Source organism: Scyliorhinus torazame, chromosome 11 (genome assembly GCF_047496885.1).
Source record: "Scyliorhinus torazame isolate Kashiwa2021f chromosome 11, sScyTor2.1, whole genome shotgun sequence".
In the NCBI taxonomy this organism is placed as follows: domain Eukaryota; kingdom Metazoa; phylum Chordata; class Chondrichthyes; order Carcharhiniformes; family Scyliorhinidae; genus Scyliorhinus; species Scyliorhinus torazame.
Window position 1 is genome coordinate 186,243,884 of NC_092717.1, and position 19,304 is coordinate 186,263,187.

The following is a 19,304-nucleotide window of genomic DNA, read 5'->3' on the forward strand; positions in this document are numbered from 1 at the left end:
ATAGCATCAGCAACATGGTTGAAAAGCTCAATACGAATCTACTCCTGGTCGATTAATCCAATATCATGATGCAATGGCAGATCGTTGAAACATTGGATGACAGAAACCTGTTAATCAGCCAAGGAGAAGACAATGCCACACAGAGAGCACAGAATGACTCCGTTGAGAGAGCACAGATCGACTCCACACACAGTGCGATGAAAGACTCCACAGCGAGACCACTGCACGACTCCACAGAGAGAGCGATGAAAGACTCCACAGAGAGAGCGATACAAGTCTCCACAGAGAGCTCGTTGACAGACTCCAAAATGGAAGAAACTCAAGACTCCATAGCGAAGTCCATGCATGAACAAGACCATGAAAGTCTACCAACCTTATCTGAGCAACCAGCAGCAGACTATGAAAGTCTACCAAGCTCACGTGAACAACAAAAAGACTATGACGGTCGACCCAGCTTATTTGAGCCACCAGAAGAAGACTATGAAAGTCTACCCAGCTCATTGTACAGAAGCACTCAACAATCAAAGTGAAACTACTCTCGAGTCCAGTGAGGACCACGTCAAGTAAAACGTCACCTACTCTAAACTATCCACCAGAAAATGAAATCGTGAAGATTTTGACTCCAGAAGAGGAGCACCAAGAAACCAAAGATTATTCAAATGAACCGGCAATGACTCCAAAAGAGGAGCACCACGAAATCAATGATTATTCAAGTGAACCTGAAATGACTCTAGAAGAGGAGTACCAAGGAATCAAAGCGGAATCACATCAACCACAAATGACTGATGTCACCAAGATCATTCTCATCAGATCATTCTCACAATCCTCAAGAGGAAACGCTCAATGAAACATCAGATGCCAAAAAGGACACTGACACAAATAACTTTGAGAATGACTCGAATTATCCACACGGAACAGTCATTGAGTGCAACAAGAACCACAAAAACCGCAACAGAAACCAGAACAACAGTAGCAACAACAAAAGCTACAAGAACAACAACAAAAACAACAAGCAGCATAACAAAAACGACAACTGCAACAAGCATGACACAAACAAAAAGACCAACAACGAAGACTACTATAACAGAAACAACAAGCACAACAAAAATAACAACGGAAACAACAAAGACAGAAAAAACAGAAACAACAAAAACAACAACAATGAAACAACAACCAGTACAACATGGCATAACTCTGCACATGAAGGACATTGTAACAGCTCAAAACAATGGCAAGAATGCAAACATAACATGGCATGACAACGAATCTCGCGAATTCATATCTGCCCTACAGCAAACGAGCAAACCTGCTTTCAAGAAAGTTGACATACATAATCAATACCGAAAGCACAGGAAAAAGTCCAGGTCAGACGACAAAGATGACATACAGAATCAATACCACAAGCACAGGAAAAAGTCCAGGTCAGACAACAGTGCAACACAGAATCGCTACCCATAATCGAATGGGAAAGGGGAAAAAGGTGTCCACATCATTAAACGATTCATCAGCAAGGCAACCGATTCACGATCCGACATCAACCGAGCTCTGTTATCGTACCGAGCAACCCCATTGAGCTCAGGACTGTCACCAGCGCAAATGCTCTTCGGCAGAGACATCCGGACAACCCTACTGGCAATGCAATTCCGAGACCCCAGCAACGTACCGGTTCTCGACAAAATGCGGGTACTACGCTCCAAACAAAAGCGATACTACGATCAACACGCGATCCCACTCAAGCCACTGACAATAGGTGACACTGTCAGAATCAGGGACCCAGAAGGAGGATGGTCTGATCCAGCCACGGTGATCAGGCAGGTGGCACCGCAGTCCTACGTTGTCAAATCATCAGCAGGAATACTCTTTCGGCGTAACCGTTGAGATCTATTACAGATTCAACCCCTCACACCAGTATTTCCTACACTGGACTTGAACGAGTCCATTTGTCAACAGGACGTCCCTCTTCACACAACACCAGACAGCACTCTCGACGACATCAAACCATCATCACTACTCCAACTGTTAAGACGCTCCAGCAGAAGTCGCAAGGCATCCGACCGGCTAGATTTGTAACGAAAACGCAACACACGAACATGACTACAACGGCCATTTCTCAAAATGGACTCAATAACACAGTTAATTGTCTCTGTATTCCCATTACTATTTTTGTGGTGTGCAGATATGCGTAGTCCCACTCAACCACTTATTATGTGCAGTTTTCTTGAGACCAGCACAGAAAACATGTCAAATAAAAAGGGGGGGGGATGTAGTGATCTGTACATCTACACACACACACACACACACACACACCAGGGACTATAGCACAGATGTAACAGTCACAGCATCACTAGAGGGCAGCATCAGAGGCGGGTGTAAAGGGTCCGACCCAAGGGGCCTTTAGAAGCACAGGGCTAGTGAGCAGCAGCACAGAGAGACAGCTCAGCATAGGCAGCTTACCTTAACTTCTCTTGTTTTACCTCTTGACTTTATTACGTCTGGTTGAACTCTGGAGACAGAACAAACCCACTGAATAAAATATTTGTGTTAACTGGAGGTCTACAATCTTTATTCAGATTTAGAGAATAACATACATAGGAACACCACCACTTGCAGATTCCTCTGAATCTCATACCATCCTGACTTGGTAATATAATTTGTGTCGTTGGGTCTAAATCCTGGAACTCCCTAACAGCACTAGGTGTACCTACACCAGATGAACTGCAGCGGGACAAGGTGTCTCACCTTCTTGGGATGGGCAATAAATGCTGACCTAGCCAGTGATTTCCACATTCTGTGAAATAATTTTTTAAATGATAGTTACCGAGTAAACTTTTTTCCCCTAATAAAAGCAAATTACTGCAGATGCTGGAACCTGAAACCACAGAGAAAATGCTGGAAAATCTCAGTAGGTTTGGTAGCATCTGCAGGGAGAGAAAAGTGCTCACATTTCGAGTCCAGATGATGCTTTGTCAAAGATAAAAGTCAGAGAAAGTGGGAAATATTTATACTGTGGAGTGAGAGAATGAAAGATGTGTCATAGCCACAGAAACCAAGGGAACAGGGTGCTAATAGCCACAGAAACCCAGGGAAAGAGTGCTATGGCAGTCCCCAGAGAGAACAAAAGGTGTGAAAGGCCAAACATCAGAGAAACTAACGTCCAAGGGTAAACTGACTAGATGTAGATGTGGGGAGGGAAGCAAAGAGGAGAAAAGGTAAGGAAAGGGGGACAAGATGGGGGGTAAATATATGTCAAGAAAGATAAAAAAGAAAGAAATGGTAAAAGACAGTTAAAATGAAATGGGATGAAAACAAAGGGGTCGAGGTGGGGTTGAGCTAATCATCTGAAGTTGTTGAATTTGATGTTGAGACCGGAAGATGAGATGCTCCTCCAGTTTGCGTTGAGATTCACTGGATCTTTGCAGCAGGCCGAGGACAGACATGTGGGCATGGGAGCAGGGTCTTGTGTTTAAATGGCAAGCAATGGGAAGGTCAGGGTCTTAAATGCGCACAGACCGAAGGTGCTCAGCAAAGCGATCACCCGGTCTGCGTTTGGTCTCTCCAATATAGAGGAGACCACACTGGGAGCTTCGAATGCAATAGACCAAATTGAAAGAGGTGCAAATGAAACATTGCTTAACCTGGAATGAGTGTTTTAGGCCTGAGATGTTAAGCATGGAAGAGGTAAAGGGGCAGGTGTTAAACCTTCTGCGATTGCATGGGAAGGTGCCATGGGTGATGGGAGAGGTACTGGGTATGGTGGAGGAGTGGACTAGATTATCTCGGAGGGAACGGTCTCTGCGGAATGCTGACAGAGGGATTAAAGGGAAGATGTGTTTGGGAAACTTTTTCCCTATCTGGATACGACTCTGGAAATGTCAAAGGGACATTTAAAAAAAAAAAAATTAGATCTGGCAAAGTTATGTTTGCGAATTGAGAAGGTGGTGATGTACTGTCAATCTGTGGCCCAAAGTAATTGTTTACACACTTCTCATATGCAGCAATAATAAATGTTGATGCACAAGTCAATCATCCATGCTCTGGCCTCTGGTGATATGAATGAATTCAAATTATTCTAATATAGAAAGGTCCTAGCCTCACTGGATACTCCACGATTGAATAGCTATGGAAATGGATTCGCAAGGGGTTAACAGGATTCCTTGCATATCAGATATTAGTGAACCGTTTGGGTTTTTACAATAATCCACCAATGTCCATAGTCATTTTACTTCCCCTGGGTAATCACTTTCACAATCTGTCACCGTGAGAATTAAACTCTCAACTATCTGGGCTGCCTGACAGGTACCATAAACACTGCATTAGTTTACCCTAACTGGTGAAGGACAAATAAAGTATAATATAAAGATATGCCAAGCTTTACTTGACTTTAGGCCTCCAGACCCCAATGGACATCCCTTCGCCAGGATATGGTGGAATAGTGCCCCATTGTGCTCAAAACCCACCAGATTCACTGATGTCCTTTAGGGACTGGAACCTGTCACCTCGACCGGGTCTGACCTACTCACTGCTCTAGTGGTTGACTCTGCTCTCAAAGTCACAAGAGAAGGGCAATAAATGACAGTGCCGCCCAAATCCCAAGAACAAGCTTTAAAAAGTAATCGACTTCGAGGCCAAGATTATGCATAGGGACAAAAAGAAATTTGCATGAAAAACTGTCTTCACATCCACATTTATCATGGGAGAGGATGTGCGGTCACTCGAGCAATCTATTGGATTTCTATTGTCAGCAGGAGAGACGAGATCATAATATAGAAACACTAGTTTTGTTTGATTTTCAAAGGACCTCCGAATGACTTTGCACTGCAGTAAAATGCAGGGACAAAATAAAAGCAGAAATCATCAACCAAATTACTTGTACTGCAATGCCGAAAATAGCCTCTGTGGGTTGAATTACCAGGGAACAGATGGTGAGGAGACTATTGATCTGTACCTGGAGCCTTATGTCATCAGAAAGTGCTGACTGATTCCAAATGCGATTTAATTTACACTGAAGAGATAGCTTGCCAGAAGCAAGATCCTGCCAGGCCCGATTACTCAGCATAATATAAGTGGCCTGCTCACACCCCTGTGCCCTTGTGTTCACTCACAACAAAGGAAAGATACAATAGGATAAGAAACAGGCCAAACTTTCCCATGTTGTTCTCCTGCCAGTTATTACTGGATCAGCAGATGTTGTAGAATCCCTACTGCGCAGAAGGAGCCCATCGAGTCTGCACCGTCCCTCTGAAAGAGCACCCTACCTAGGCCCACTCCGCCGTCCTTTCCCTGTAACCCCACCTAACCTTCACATCTTTGGCCAATCCACTTAACCTGGACTGTGGGAGGAAACCAGAGCACTCGGAGGAAACACAGACAAGGAGAACGTGCAGACAGTCTCCCAAGGTCAGAATTGAACCTGGGTGGCTGATGCTGTGAGGTAGCAGTGCTGACCACTGTGCCAGCATGCTGCCCATACTTCAGCATTGATCGCCATCTGTCTTTTAGTGTTTATTGAGTACCGGCCGGGAGGGGGGTGGGGGAATACATTTATACTGAAAACTATAGGCCCCTGTCCACTCTTTTGGGGGAATTTGGTCCATTCCCTCATCGCCCTTCTCTCAGCACTGCTTTCTTTTCATTCATCATGGGATGTGAGAATCCCAGCATTTATTGTCCACCTGTGATTGCCCTTGGGAAGGTGGTGATGTGCCACCTTCTCGAACTGCTGCAGTTTGTGTGGTACAGGAACACCCACAGTGCTGTTAGGTAGATAGCTCCAGGATTTTCCCCGAGTGACAATTAAGAAATAGTGATATATTTCCAAGTCAGGATGGTGTGTGACTTGAGGAACTTGCAGATGATGGTGTTCCGATGTGTCTGCTGCCGTCATTACGCAATAGGTGCCAATGGTTTGGAAGGTGCTGTCGAAGAAGACTTAGTTTGTTGCTAGGCACCATGTCGGTGGTGCACACTGCAGCTATAGTGCACCAGTAATGAAAGGAGTGAAAATGGTGGGTGAATGTCAAAGCAGGCTGCTTTGTTCTGAATGTCAAGCTTCTTGAGTGTTGCTCGAGCTGCACTCATCGAGGTAAGTGGAGAGTATTCCATCACACTCCTGACGCGTGCCTGTAGATGATGGAAAGGAGTCAGGAAGTGAGTTACTCATTTCAGAATACTTATTTTTAATGTGCCCTTGTAGCCAAAGTATTTGTGCACCTATATGTCTCCCCTGACACCTTCCCAACCCACACCACCTCCATACACCCAAACCCCCTGTCCCCAGGTTACTGATGTTGTGGATTCAGCAAGGTTAATGCCTTCATTCTTGTTGGGGATAGTCATTTAATAGTCACATTACATCACCACCCTCACAACATGAACAGGTAAGTTATTCAATTAAATTTATGGTTAACTTTTCAGAGGCCTGAATCACCTGCCACTAAAACAAGGGAACAATACAGTTCAGATTTTCACTCGTGTACTTCAAATCAATGCTTCATGTGGGAACACAAGTCTGGATATTCAGTACTTATGGTTTTAGCATTCATGGTTTGGTGAATGATTCAGCAACATTTTCATAATAGTAGTGTCACTTTTCAAAATATTAATTTATGGGATGTGGGTGTCGCTGGGTAGACCAGCATTTATTGTCCATACCAAGTTGCCCCTAAGAAGGTGGTGGTGAGATGTTTTCTTGAACCATTGCAGTCCCAGAGGTGTAGGTACACCCACAGTGCTGTTAGGCAGGAGATTCCAGGATTTTGACCAAGCACCAGTGAAGGATCGGTGATATATTTCCAAGTCAGGGTGGTGAGTGACTCTGAGGGAAACCTCCAGGTGTTGGTGTTCCCAGGTATCTGTTGCTCTTGTTCTAGATGATAATGGTCATGGGTTTGTCTAAGGAACCTTGGCGAGTTACTTCAGCGCATCTTGTAGATGGCACACACGGCTGCCACTGTTCATCTGTGGAGGGTTTTACAGTTTGTGGAAGAGGTAGCAATCTAGCGGGCTGCCTTGTCCGGAGGGTGTCGAGCTTCTTGAGTGTTGTTGGAGCTGCAATCATCTAGGCAAGTGGAGGGTATTCCATTATACTCCTGACTTGTGCCTTGACAGGCTTTGAGGAGTCAGGGGATGAGTTATGCACCACCGGACTCCTTACCTTTGACCTACTCTGGTAGCCACAGTACTTATATGACTAGTTCAGTTCAGTTTCTGGTCAATGGTAATTCCCAGGATGTTGATTGTGGGGAATTCAGTGATGGTAATACAATTGAATGTCAAGGGATGATGGTTAGATCCTCTCTTGTTGGAGCTGGTCATTGCCTCGCACTTCATCATGGATGCCCAGTTTTGAGCTGCTAGATGTGTTTGAAGTCTATCCCATTTAGCACGATGGTAATGACACACAACACGATGGAGTATGTCCTCAATGTGAAGGTGGGACTTCTTCACAACAGCTTTGCGGTGGTCGCTCCTGCCAAAACGGTCAAGCCTGGTAAGGATGACGACAAGTATGTTTTGCCCTCTTGTTGGTCCCCTCACTTCCTCTTGCAGTCCTTTAGGCACCCCGAGTACATTAGGCACCCTTACCACCCTCCGTGTATCCTCCAATTAGTATTCAACAGAGTACTAATTCATCAGCGGAAGGAAGTCAGTGTGTGGTAATCAGCAGGCAGTTTCCTTGCCCATGTTTGACCTGATACCATGAGACTTCATGGGGTCCAGAGTCGATGTTCATGACTCCAAGGACAACTCCCTCACGACTGTACACCAGTTTCATTCCTTTTATTTGTGGAATACAATTGAGTGGCTAGGCCATTTAAGAATCTGCAATAGTGCTGTGGGTCTGGAGTCACATGTAGGCTTACCTAAAGTGCATTCGTGAACGAGATGAGTTTTTACAGCAATGGTTTCATGGTCATTGTTAGATTTTTAAAATTCCAGATAGAGATTTTAAACCCCACCATCTGCTGTGATAGGATTTGAATCTTGGATTACCAGTCAAATGACAATACCACTGTGCCTCCTTAATTCATGAGCTCCCAAAGAGACTGGTTAACACTAAAATTCTGAACACTATCCAGCATAATTATCCAAAGGCTAGGCTATGACAAGTGCCAGACAATTCTCCGAATAGCAGACTTATGGAGGAAGTTGCCAGCTTATGCAGAGTATTGACTCCCTTCACAGTTTCAAACAAGACTTTGACTAGTTCTGCTCTTGCGTGGGAAACATCGAGAATAGTAGGTAACATAAGTGTGGTCATTGGACTAGTTTTCATCTGTGCATGGAGCAAAGAAATTAATCCTTTGTACCCAACCAAATTCTGGAAAACTAGCAGAGCAGGTTTGAGGGCTTTGCAATTTGGTACTGAAGGAGCATGGTGTCCCGAGGCGTTATACAAAACCTTAAGGCATTATTGGAGGAGGCCCAAGGGTTGTATTGATTGCAGGCAGGCTGATGTCAGAATCTACTCCCAAAGGCACCTTCAGTTGTGGAGTGCAGTGGTTAGCACTGCTGCTTGATTCAGACTTTGAGTGACTAGATTTGCACATTCTCCTGCTGTCTGGGTTTCCTCAAGGGTGCTCCAGTTTTGTAAGAGGAGGTGGTTGGGACATGCTAATTTCATAGAATCCACAGTTCTGAAGGAGGCCACCCAGCTCCCCAGAAAGAGAACCCCATTCAAACCCATGCCTCCACCCCATCCCCGCAACCCAACCCTTTTGGACACAAGGGTAATGTAGCATGGCCAATCCACCCAACCTGCACATCTTCAGACAGTGGGAGGAAACCCGGGGGGGGGGAGGGAGAGGAGAAAAGAACAGATTCTGCACAGACAGTGACCAAAGCATTGAACTGGGACCCTGGAGCTGTGAAGCAACTGTGTAACCACTGTGCTGCCCCCTAGTGGCCAAAAGCTGATGTGGTTAGTGGGATAGGATGGGGAGTAAGCTTAGGTAGGGTGCTCTTCCTTCTGCACTGTAGTGATTCTAGTTCAAGAACTGGACAGCTGCAGGAGGCAGCCAGAAGGGTTTTGTAAATTGTGCTAGCAAATGCAATCATGTGCAATGGACAACATGGATTGTAGAAGAACATTTCATTTACTGCCACAACCAAGTACAGTGCTGATATAGTAGAAAAAAAATCACAAGCATAAATCACATTCATTTGAATTTTATTGTTCTTTACTCCACGGACAGACTCATACAGATTGCACTTGGACAAACTCAGCTATAGACATGCCCACTCCAAATTTGACAATTTGCCCATTAGGGAAAAGGAGATTTGGAGAAGGGGGGGGGGGGATAGGATTTGTCTTTGCAGTACAACACTAATTGCACACAAATCAGATGAGCATTCACATTATTCACTGTATTCACATTAGACCACAAACAGCAAGCAGGATTCAGTTTCTGGGTGTGGAGAATTGCCAAAGCTTTAGGACATGTTGCTAGGAGCCCAAAATCAAATGGAAGCTTATTTCTATGATGTTGGAAATGGGCGCTTGGAATGCATGTCCATGTTAGATGAAGTGATGTTCTTGAAAGCTAGTTATTCTGAAATGGAATGTTCTTCACCCCCTATTAGTACCAAAATTATTCTGTATGGCCTTGGTGAGTTAATTCAGTGAACAGAGACAAGGCAAGACTTAGGGAGTCAGGTCACTATCACTAGACTGGAGTTTAAGGGAGCAAGAGTACTGAACTGGGTCTTTCCACTACCATAACCTAATTGCTGTAGGTCACAAGGGGGTTTAAAAGTATATTGGAGGAATTACAGGTTGTCACAAACCAATCCCCTGACATTTAAATGGATTAATTATATGTTGGGGAGGAAAAGACAAAACAAGGAAGCAGATTTGGCGTTCTGCCAAAACACCATGATACTCCCCCATTTTCTGTCATAGGCATCCACCAGCATAACCAAGAATTTTAAGGCAATATTCTACTGACAGTGGCCTGGACACTTTGCACATTCCAGAACATTCCCAATCAGAAGCACTTGCGATGAACTATGGAGGGTCCTGACTCATCATACTCCTGCTTGGTGATCCACATTTGTTGAAATGTGGAGAGAGAAGCCAAGATGGAGCCACCAATCCACACGGAGTACTTTCTTTCAGGTGGTGCAACAATCTTAATTTTCATTGTACTTGGAGCCAAGGCCGTGATTTCCTTCTGCATTCGATCAGCAATACCTGGGTACATAGTGGATCCACCAGATAAGACCGTATTGGCATACAGATCCTTTCTGATGTCAATGTCACATTTCATGATGCTGTTGAAGGTAGTCTCATGGATCCCTGTGGTTTCCATTCCCAGGAAGGAAGGTTGGAAGAGCGCCTCCGGACATCTGAAACGCTCATTGCCAATGGTAATGACTTGACCATCTGGTAGCTCATAACTTTTCTCCAGTGTTGAAGAGGTGGCAGCCATGACCATCTCAGTCTCAAAGTCTAGAGCCACATAGCACAGCTTCTCTTTGACATCACGGACAATCTCCCTCTCCGCTGTGGTAGTGAAAGAGTACCCACGTTCAGTCAGAATCTTTATCAGGTAATCAGTGAGGTCCCTCCCAGCTAGATCTAGCCTCAGAATGGCATGGGGCAAGGCATACCCCTCATAAATGGGCACAGTGTGAGTGACACCATCACCAGAGTCCATTACAATACCTGTAGTGCGGCCAGATGCATACAAGGACAGTACAGCTTGAATGGAGACATACATGGCTGGTGTGTTAAAGGTCTCAAACATGATCTGCGTCATCTTCTCCCGGTTGGCTTTGGGGTTGAGAGGTGCCTCGGTGAGGAGAACAGGATGCTCCTCTGGGGCAACTCGTAGCTCATTGTAGAAGGTGTGATGCCAGATTTTCTCCATGTCATCCCAGTTGGTCACAATCCCATGCTCAATTGGGTACTTCAGGGTCAAAATCCCCCTCTTGCTCTGAGCTTCATCACCAACATAACTGTCTTTCTGACCCATTCCCACCATCACGCCCTGGAATTAGGAAAAAGGATCAATGAGCAAAGTCACAAGGTCATGTGAACCATGGTTCAATTAGATTGTTAGAACAACTTTAAGGTAGAGTCCCACTCGGGGAGCAAAGAACACAAGGTTGACAATGCAGTAATGAGGGTGTGCAGCACTGTTGAATGCATCTCTTAGAAGAGACACATTTGCCTGCTCATGTGAATGTAAGATCCCACGGTAACCTATTGCAAAGAGCAGAGAAGTACTGGGGAACCCCTACAAAAAAAAAATAGGATTCCCTCAAAACAATAATCTGGTCGTTGAATGACAGACATTTAATTGACTGCAAGGGAGCTTTGGCACTATGGTAGTCATGTAAAGGACGATATAAAAAAAAGAATTTATTTTCTAAAAGATTTAATGGGCATGACGTTGAATGGGAAGCAGCAAGTCGACACATCAATAATGAAAAGAATGACTGGGCAACATTTTAGGGATAAATATTCATCACAACCCAACAACTCCACAGCATTTGGACTGCAGTGATTCAAAGCAACCACCACATTAAAGGGGAATTAGAAATGAACAACAATGCTGGCTCAGTGACTCACACTCGAAAGAGGAAATGCTCCTATTCTGATGCTAATCCACCCAAAATTGCCTTAAAAAAAGCATACCTTTGGGCAGCACACTATTGAAATAGATTGTGCTCAAATCCCTACAGTGCAGGAGGAGACCATTCAGCCCATCAAGTCTGCACCAAACCCTTGAAAAAGCAGCCCTACCTCAGCCCACACCCCAACCCTATCCCCATAAGCCCTGCTAACCTGGTGGACACCAAGGCCAATCCACCCAACCTGCAAATCTTTTGGGAATGAGGGGAAACCGGAGCAGACATGGGGAGGATGTACAAACTCTACAGTCACCCAAAGGCTGGAATTGAACCCAGGCCCCTGGCACTATGAGGTGGCAGTGCTTGCCACTGTGCTGCCCCAGTAGAGATTGAGCTCACTACACCACAAAAGGAAAGACTGCCTTCCCATTCCAAAGCTATGCTTGAGTGTTCCACAAAATAATTTCTCCTTGCAGAATCCCAAAACAGGACTGGGATACCATCCATTGTTTGACAGGCAAGGAATAAACAAAAATGGGTATGCAATTGGAGACTTGTTCCCCATTATAAAGGAAAGTGTTCCAGGGAACAGTTTTGTGGCAGAGAGTGGACATCATTCAACATATGGCATTAGTTAACATTTACCTCACAAACCACAATTTATTCTCAGAATATGGATGTTGCTGGCAAAGCTCACATTAATAGTTTATGACTAATCACTGAAAGACAGTGGGCATTCTTAATACAGCTGAATGGTTCAGCAGGCAACTCAGGGACAATAGTCAATGTGGGATTCCAGTCAGCCCCATTGTTGATTTAGAAGAAAAAAAAAGTGGTTTCAGGGTTTAGTGGGGGGGGGGGGGGGGGCAAGCATGGTGGCAGTGGTTAGCACTGCTGCCTATGGCACTGAGGACCCAGATTCAATCCCAGGTCACTGTGAAGATGGCACATTCTCCCCATGGCTGCATGTGTTTTACCCCCCCACAACCCAAAGATGTGCAGATTAGGTGGATTGGCCATGTCAAGTTGGGTACTCTAAAAATGTATTTTAAGTAAATTTGGCTTCAGGGTCAATTACTGTTATCAGCTTTTCAAAATTAGATATTTTAAACCAGGACTCTTTAGATCACAGTGGAATATTCACTTTATATCCCTCCTAAATAAAAAAATATACAGAGGACAAAATTGCTAAATTTAGATTTGTAAACAGCAGATTTAAAAAAAAAAATAAGTAAATAAACTCATGCCCCACAAAAGGAAAATATCCTTCAAAAGATTTCTCCATGCTGTTCTAATGTAAACCTAAATACAGGTTAATCATACATAGCAGGGTACAGCTCATTGTCAGTTTCTTAGCAACCCAAAAACGTAATTCACACAGCCTACTTCACCCCTCCATTACGTTCCTGCCTCACCCTACCAGCAAAAAAAGTCATTGGCAAGGCCATCATGTGTTACCCAGCCCCAGTTGCTCTGCTTGATACATTGGAGAGAGAGAGAGAGAGAGAGAGAGATAGATCATTGGGGAGAGAGCGTGCAATAAGAGTCACCAACATTGGTAAGAAACTAGAGTTGAATATAGGCTACACAGAAATAAAGACAGAAGGAGATTTCCCCCCCCCCCCAAAAAAAAAAAAAAAAAACCCAACTTGCTCACTAATTCTCAACCAGTTTCTTCCCCCCAGCCCCTCCCCAGTCCAGGCAGTTGGATTGTTAAACTTGCAATACAACCCCTGTCATTCACAAGTCACAGAGAGACCAGTTCTGCCTCAAAGACTTTTGACCTTCCACAATCCCCTTTTAAATTTATTACTCAAGTAAAATATTTTCAAAAAGTTAAAATTACCTGGTGTCGAGGCCTCCCAACAATGGAGGGAAATACAGCTCTTGGAGCATCATCCCCAGCAAAACCAGCCTTACACATCCCAGATCCATTATCCACAACCAGAGCTGCAATCTCCTCATCCCCCATGGTGCCAAGCCTGCTAGAAATCCCTGCAAATTGAGAATTTAAAAACAGTAAATCATAAACTGAAGAAGCAAATCATTTTCTTGCAGTAAGCTAATCAGCAAATCTTACCGTCAGGAAGGTGGGGGAGAAAATCTCAGCACCACTCCTCTTGTGTTATAACAGTGAAAGATAATTCATTTACTCCTTACCGCATTCACTGCTCTTTTATACTGCACCAGGTTCAGCTCATTCATATTAGATGAGGTAGGCAAGGGGGAGGAGCTACAAATTACTGCTGCCAAAATACAATTGGATTCATGTTTAAACCTTGTATTTATCATTTAAAAAACTATCTTCTTTGCTTCCCGTCTTTCATATAAATCTAAAAATTCCTAACTCCCATGCTAGGTTTAACCTCTTATTTGCCTTCATCTGATTGGAGCATTTTGAAAGGTAGACTCAGCTTGTACAGCTTACCACACTTCAGATACTGGGTGTTGATATATAGCAATTGTGCGCACAGTTAGGTCCCACAAATAAGGCTAAAATGAAGGAGGTTGATCTGTTTTTACATTGATAATCATAGAATCCCTACAGTGTAGAAGAAGACAATTCTGCCAATCGAGTCTGCACCAACACTCCGAAGGAGCACCCCACCCAGGCTCAATCCCCCACCCTATCCCTGTAGCCCCACCTAGGGGCAATTTAGCATGGCCAATCCACCTAACTTGCACATCTTTGGATTGTGGGAGGAAACTGGAGCACCCAGAGGAAACCCACGCAGATACAGGAAGAATGTGCAAACTCCACAGTCACCCAAGGTCAGATTTGAACCGTGGTTTCTGGCACTGTGAGGCAGCAGTACCAACCACTGTGCCACCCATAATGCCAACCATGGCATTGTTAACTTATCATAGCAATCTATCTATTGCCAATGAATCTACAATGGGTCCAGAAATGATACAAGGAAAATCCCAATGGTGGAAAGCTTTGAGAAGTATACATCCAAAGTCACTTGCTGCTCCCAATCTATGTAATATCTCAAATCACTCATGTACTGCATCCCAAAATGTTATTTTGGCGGCATGGTAGCACAGTGGTTGGCACTGTTGCTTCGCAGTGCCAGGGTCCCAGATGCGATTCCCGGTCACTGTCTGTGCGGAGTCTGCGCGTTCTTCCCATGTCTGCGTGGGTTATATCCGGGAGCTCCGGTTTCCTCCCACAAGTCCCGAAAGACGTGTTTGTTAGGTAAATTGGATATTCTGAATTCTCCCTCAGTGTACCCGAATAGGCGCCGGAGTGTGGTGGCTCGGGGATTTTCACAGTAACTTCATTGCCGTATTAATGTGACAATAATAGCCTACTTGTGACAATAATTTTTTTTTTTAAGTTTAGAGTACCCAATTCATTTTTCCAATTAAAGGGCAATTTAGCGTGGCCAATCCACCTACCCTGCACATCTTTGGGTTGTGGGGGCGAAACCCACGCAAACACGGGGAGAATGTGCAAACTCCACACGGACAGTGACCCAGAGCCGGGATCGAACCAGGGATCTCGGCACCGTGAGGCAGCAGAGCTAACCACTGTACCACATGCTGCCCCTTGTGACAATAATAAAGGTTATTATTATTATTATCCAAAAGAAATCTAATTTGGATTTGGATTAATCTATGCTATCTGCCATCATCATCATCATAATAATAATAATCACTTATTGTCACAAGTAGGCTTCAATGAAGTTACTGTGAAAAGCCCCGAGTCGCCACATTCCGGCACCTGTTCGGGGAGGCTGGTACGGGAATTGAATCCGCGCTGCTGGTCTTGCTCTGCATTACAAGCCAGCTGTTTAGCCCACTGTGTTAAATCGGCCCCTTTTCATCCCCTGATGGAGTGTTTCATAGATTAACCACTCATTTGGTCAGCACAGTGGAGCAGTGGTTATCTCTGCTGTCTCAGGGTGTCGAGGTCGCAGGTTCGATCCCAGCCCCGGGTCACTGTCCATGTGGAGTTTGCACATTCTCCCCGTGTTTGCGTGGGTCTCGCCCACACAACTCAAAAAGATGTGCAGGCTAGGTGGATTGGCTACGCTAAATTGCCCCTCAATTGAAAAAAAAATAATTGGGTACTCTAAATTTATTTCAGAAAACCCACTCACTGAAGTATTATTTCTGTGGGTTAATTTTGAATCTACGCCTACTCAAGTGTAGGTCATGTTCTCTGATTCTACTATTCTAGAGAAGATGAAACAGCTCATTATGGTGCAGATTATTCAAAACAGCAATTTGTGACCAGCACATGCTGATGGTTTAATCTTTCCTCCAAAGGATGACACCCCTGACAATATATAGAGTCTCTTCAGTGCTATAGTGGGATGTGGGACTAAAAGAAAATAGGAGCAGGAGTTGTTATTTGGCCCTTCGAGCCTGCTCTGCCGTTCAATATGATCGTGACTGATCCTTGATCTCAACACCGTACTCCTGTGCTCTCCCCATTCTCCTTCACACCTTTAGAGTCCCGAAATGTAACTATTTCCTTCTTAAATATATTCAGTAACTTGGTCTCCATAGCCTGCTTTGGTAGAGAATTCCACAGGTTCAGCACCGTCTGAGTGAGGAGGTTTTTCCTCATCTCTCTGCTAAATAGCCTACCCTGTATTCTAAGACCCCTTGCTCTAGATCCCCCCAGCCAAAGGAAACATCATCCCTGCATCCAGCCGGTCCAGCCCTTTTACGCGCTTCAATGAGCCCCCCTCTCATTCTTCTAAAGTCCAGGTGAATACAGACTTGATAGACCCATTCTCTCCTCAAAGGACATTCCTGTCATCCCAGCAATCAGTCTGGTGAACCTTAGCTCTACATTCTCTCCATGGCATCTCTCCCTCTAATCCATGCATCCAAGGCTTGAGTGGGTTTGGGGCCACAGTGTTCTGACACAGATATGAGAGTACCACCAATTAAGAAAAATGAGTCAATTTTGCTTTATCTGAGGATTTCCCACCCCATGTTGTAAACCATTTGTCATTGATCTCATCATTACCTTGTTATTGTCAGCCATTAGGAATAGAGACAAAATTGGCCAACAAAGGAAACAAACATAACATATTTCCATCCCTGATTCTCAAGAGCTTCTCTAAAATTGTTTTCCTGGGGCGGGATTCTCCGACCACCCGCCGGGTCGGAGAATCGCCGGGGGGCGGCGTGAATCCTGCCGCCGTCGGCTGCTGAATTCTCCGGCGCCGGGGATTTGGCGGGGGTGGGAATCGCGCCGCGCCGGTCGGTGGCCAGTGGCAGCGGCCCCCCCCGGCGATTCTCCGGCCTGCGATGGGCCGAGTGGCTGCCCGTTTTTGGCCGGTCCCGCTGGCGTAAATTAGAGTAGGTACTTACCGGCGGGACCTGGCTGCGCGGGTGGCCTGCGGGGTCCTCGGGGGGACGCAGGGGGATCTGGTCCTGGGAGGTGCCCCCACAGTGGCCTGGCCCGCGATCAGGGCCCACCAATCCGCGGGCGGGCCTGTGCCGTGGGGGCACTCTATTCTTCCGTGTCGGTCGCTGTGATCCTCCGCCATGGCCGACGCAGAGATGAACCCCCCCTGCGCATGCGCTGGGATCACGCCAGCACACACTGGCGCTCCCGCACATGCGCCAAACTCACGGCAGCCGGCGAAGGCCCTTTGGCGCCGGTTGGTGTGGCGCCAAGCCCCTTCCCCGCCGGCCGGCCCGGCGCAAACCACCCCGGCGCCGGCCTAACCCCTGAAGGTGCAGAGGATTCCGCACCTTTGGGGCAGCCCGACGCCGGAGTGTTTCACGCCACTCCTCGGTGCCGGAGTTGCCCGCCCCGCCGATTCCCGCAGAATCCCGCCCCAGGTGTTTAAAGAGTCCAAGATGGAGATTTCTGGTCTAAAGCCTTCCTGCCCCTGCAACCCTCTGTGAAGAATAGCAATAGCTTTTTAAAACACCCCTCGACCTCTTTCCGGAAACACAAGGAGATCTATTTAATTTTAAAGAATTTTTACTCTCTCTTTGTGAAACTCGAAAATAAAAGTAAAATACTGGGGATGCTGGAAATCTGAACTAAAACTGAAGATGCTGGAAAACTCAGCAGTCCTGTCTGAGAAATAGAGGGCTGGATTTTTCAGCCGCGCTTGCCGCAAGATCGCCACGGACGGGACGGGCGCAGGTCCGTTGACCTCGGGCGGGCACGGCCGAAAAACCTCGGCCAGAGTTTAAAAACAAATAATTTCCATTCAGGACATTTTCCATTTTATGAACAAAACACAACACTCATTAAACATTGCACAATTCGCATTATAAACAACGGACCCACCATACCGTCCTATATTACTCATTTTACATTTACAATTCAAACCCGCACCCACCCTCTGCCTCCCCCCCACATATGCTGACTGTTACCAAGAAGGAGATGAAGAACCTCCACCCTCCACCTCACTCACCCTCCGACCCCCTGACAAACGTAATCTTTTCCAAATGCAGAAATTCCGACAGATCACCCACCCACACCGTCACCCTAGTCGGCTCTGGAGACTCCTCCCTTGCAAAATCCTCTTCTGGGATGTCAGGGAGGCAAAGGACAAAACATCAGCTTTCTCCCCTCCTGCACTCCTGCATCATCCAACACCCCAAATATTGCTGCCGACAGGCTCGGGGCCACCTTTACCCCTAAAATCAATGACATTGTCCCCAAAAAGGACTCCCAAAATCCTGCCAAATTCAGACAAGACCAGAACATTTGTGTGTGGTTCGTCGGTCCCCTTAAACACTGCTCGCCTCTGTCCTCCACCTCCGGGAAGTACCCATTCATGCACGTTTTGGTCATATGCACTCTGTGCACTACTTTAAATCGAATCAGACTCAATCTCACGCGTGAGGAGGTAAAGGTAATTCTAGCTAAGGCCTCACTCCACAACCCCCCTTCCAAACGCCCCACCCAGCTCCTCCTCCCACTTCCTCTTTATCTCCTCCAATGAGTCACTTTCCCTCTCCATCAATTGCCCATACATATCAGAGATCTTACCCTCACCTATTGTGGTGGTATGTATTAGGGGTTGTACGGTACCTGTGAAGCCGAGAGGTTATTGGCTGACAGGTCCCGGGTCCTGGTTGGATCTGCCGCCTGCTGGCTCCACCCAGAAGGCGGAGTATAAGAGCTTGAGCTCTCCCAGCAGCCGCATTCTGTAACTGAGCTGCTGGGGAACAAGTCTTGCTTAACTGTACAAATGTGAGGTTATCCATTTTGGTAGGAATAACAGCAAAAGGGATTATTATTTAAATGATAAAATATTAAAACATGCTGCTGTGCAGAGAGACCTGGGTGTGCTAGTGCATGAGTCGCAAAAAGTTGGTTTACAGGTGCAACAGGTGATTAAGAAGGCAAATGGAATTTTGTCCTTCATTGCTAGAGGGATGGAGTTTAAGACTAGGGGGGTTCTGCTGCAATTGTATAAGGTGTTAGTGAGGCCACACCTGGAGTATTGTGTTCAGTTTTGGTCTCCTTATTTGAGAAAGGACGTACTGGCACTGGAGGGTGTGCAGAGGAGATTCACTAGGTTAATCCCAGAGCTGAAGGGGTTGGATTACGAATAGAGGTTGAGTAGACTGGGACTGTACTCGTTGGAACTTAGAAGGATGAGGGGGGATCTTATAGAAACACATAAAATTATGAAGGGAATAAACAGGATAGATGCAGGCAGGTTGTTTCCACTGGCGTGTGAAAGCAGAACTAGGGGCATAGCCTCAAAATAAGGGGAAGTAGATTTAGGACT

At 45.7% G+C, this 19,304-nt stretch overlaps 2 protein-coding genes across 3 annotated transcripts in view; one reads left to right on the top strand and one right to left on the bottom strand.

The window, feature by feature from the left end:
- Positions 1-9,152: 9,152 nt before the first annotated feature.
- LOC140385716 (actin, cytoplasmic type 5-like) lies at positions 9,153-13,790 on the bottom strand. 2 transcript variants are annotated; one of them, XM_072468163.1, is made up of 3 exons: positions 13,658-13,790; positions 13,424-13,572; positions 9,153-10,991 (listed from the first exon to the last, which is right to left on the bottom strand). In XM_072468163.1, exons 2-3 carry the CDS (start codon positions 13,547-13,549, stop codon positions 9,987-9,989), a joined length of 1,131 nt encoding a protein of 376 aa, XP_072324264.1. In that variant the 5' UTR covers positions 13,550-13,572; positions 13,658-13,790; the 3' UTR covers positions 9,153-9,986. The 2 variants fall into 2 exon arrangements, with proteins under 2 accessions (XP_072324264.1, XP_072324265.1); XM_072468164.1 differs by having other exon boundaries at positions 13,738-13,756.
- The window catches only part of LOC140385714 (actin, cytoplasmic type 5-like), a 65,815-nt gene continuing 59,582 nt past the window's right edge, over positions 13,072-19,304 (top strand). Inside the window, exon 1 of the mRNA XM_072468160.1 lies at positions 13,072-13,135. The gene's annotated coding sequence lies outside the window, so the exon portion shown is untranslated. The remainder of the gene's footprint in view (positions 13,136-19,304) is intronic.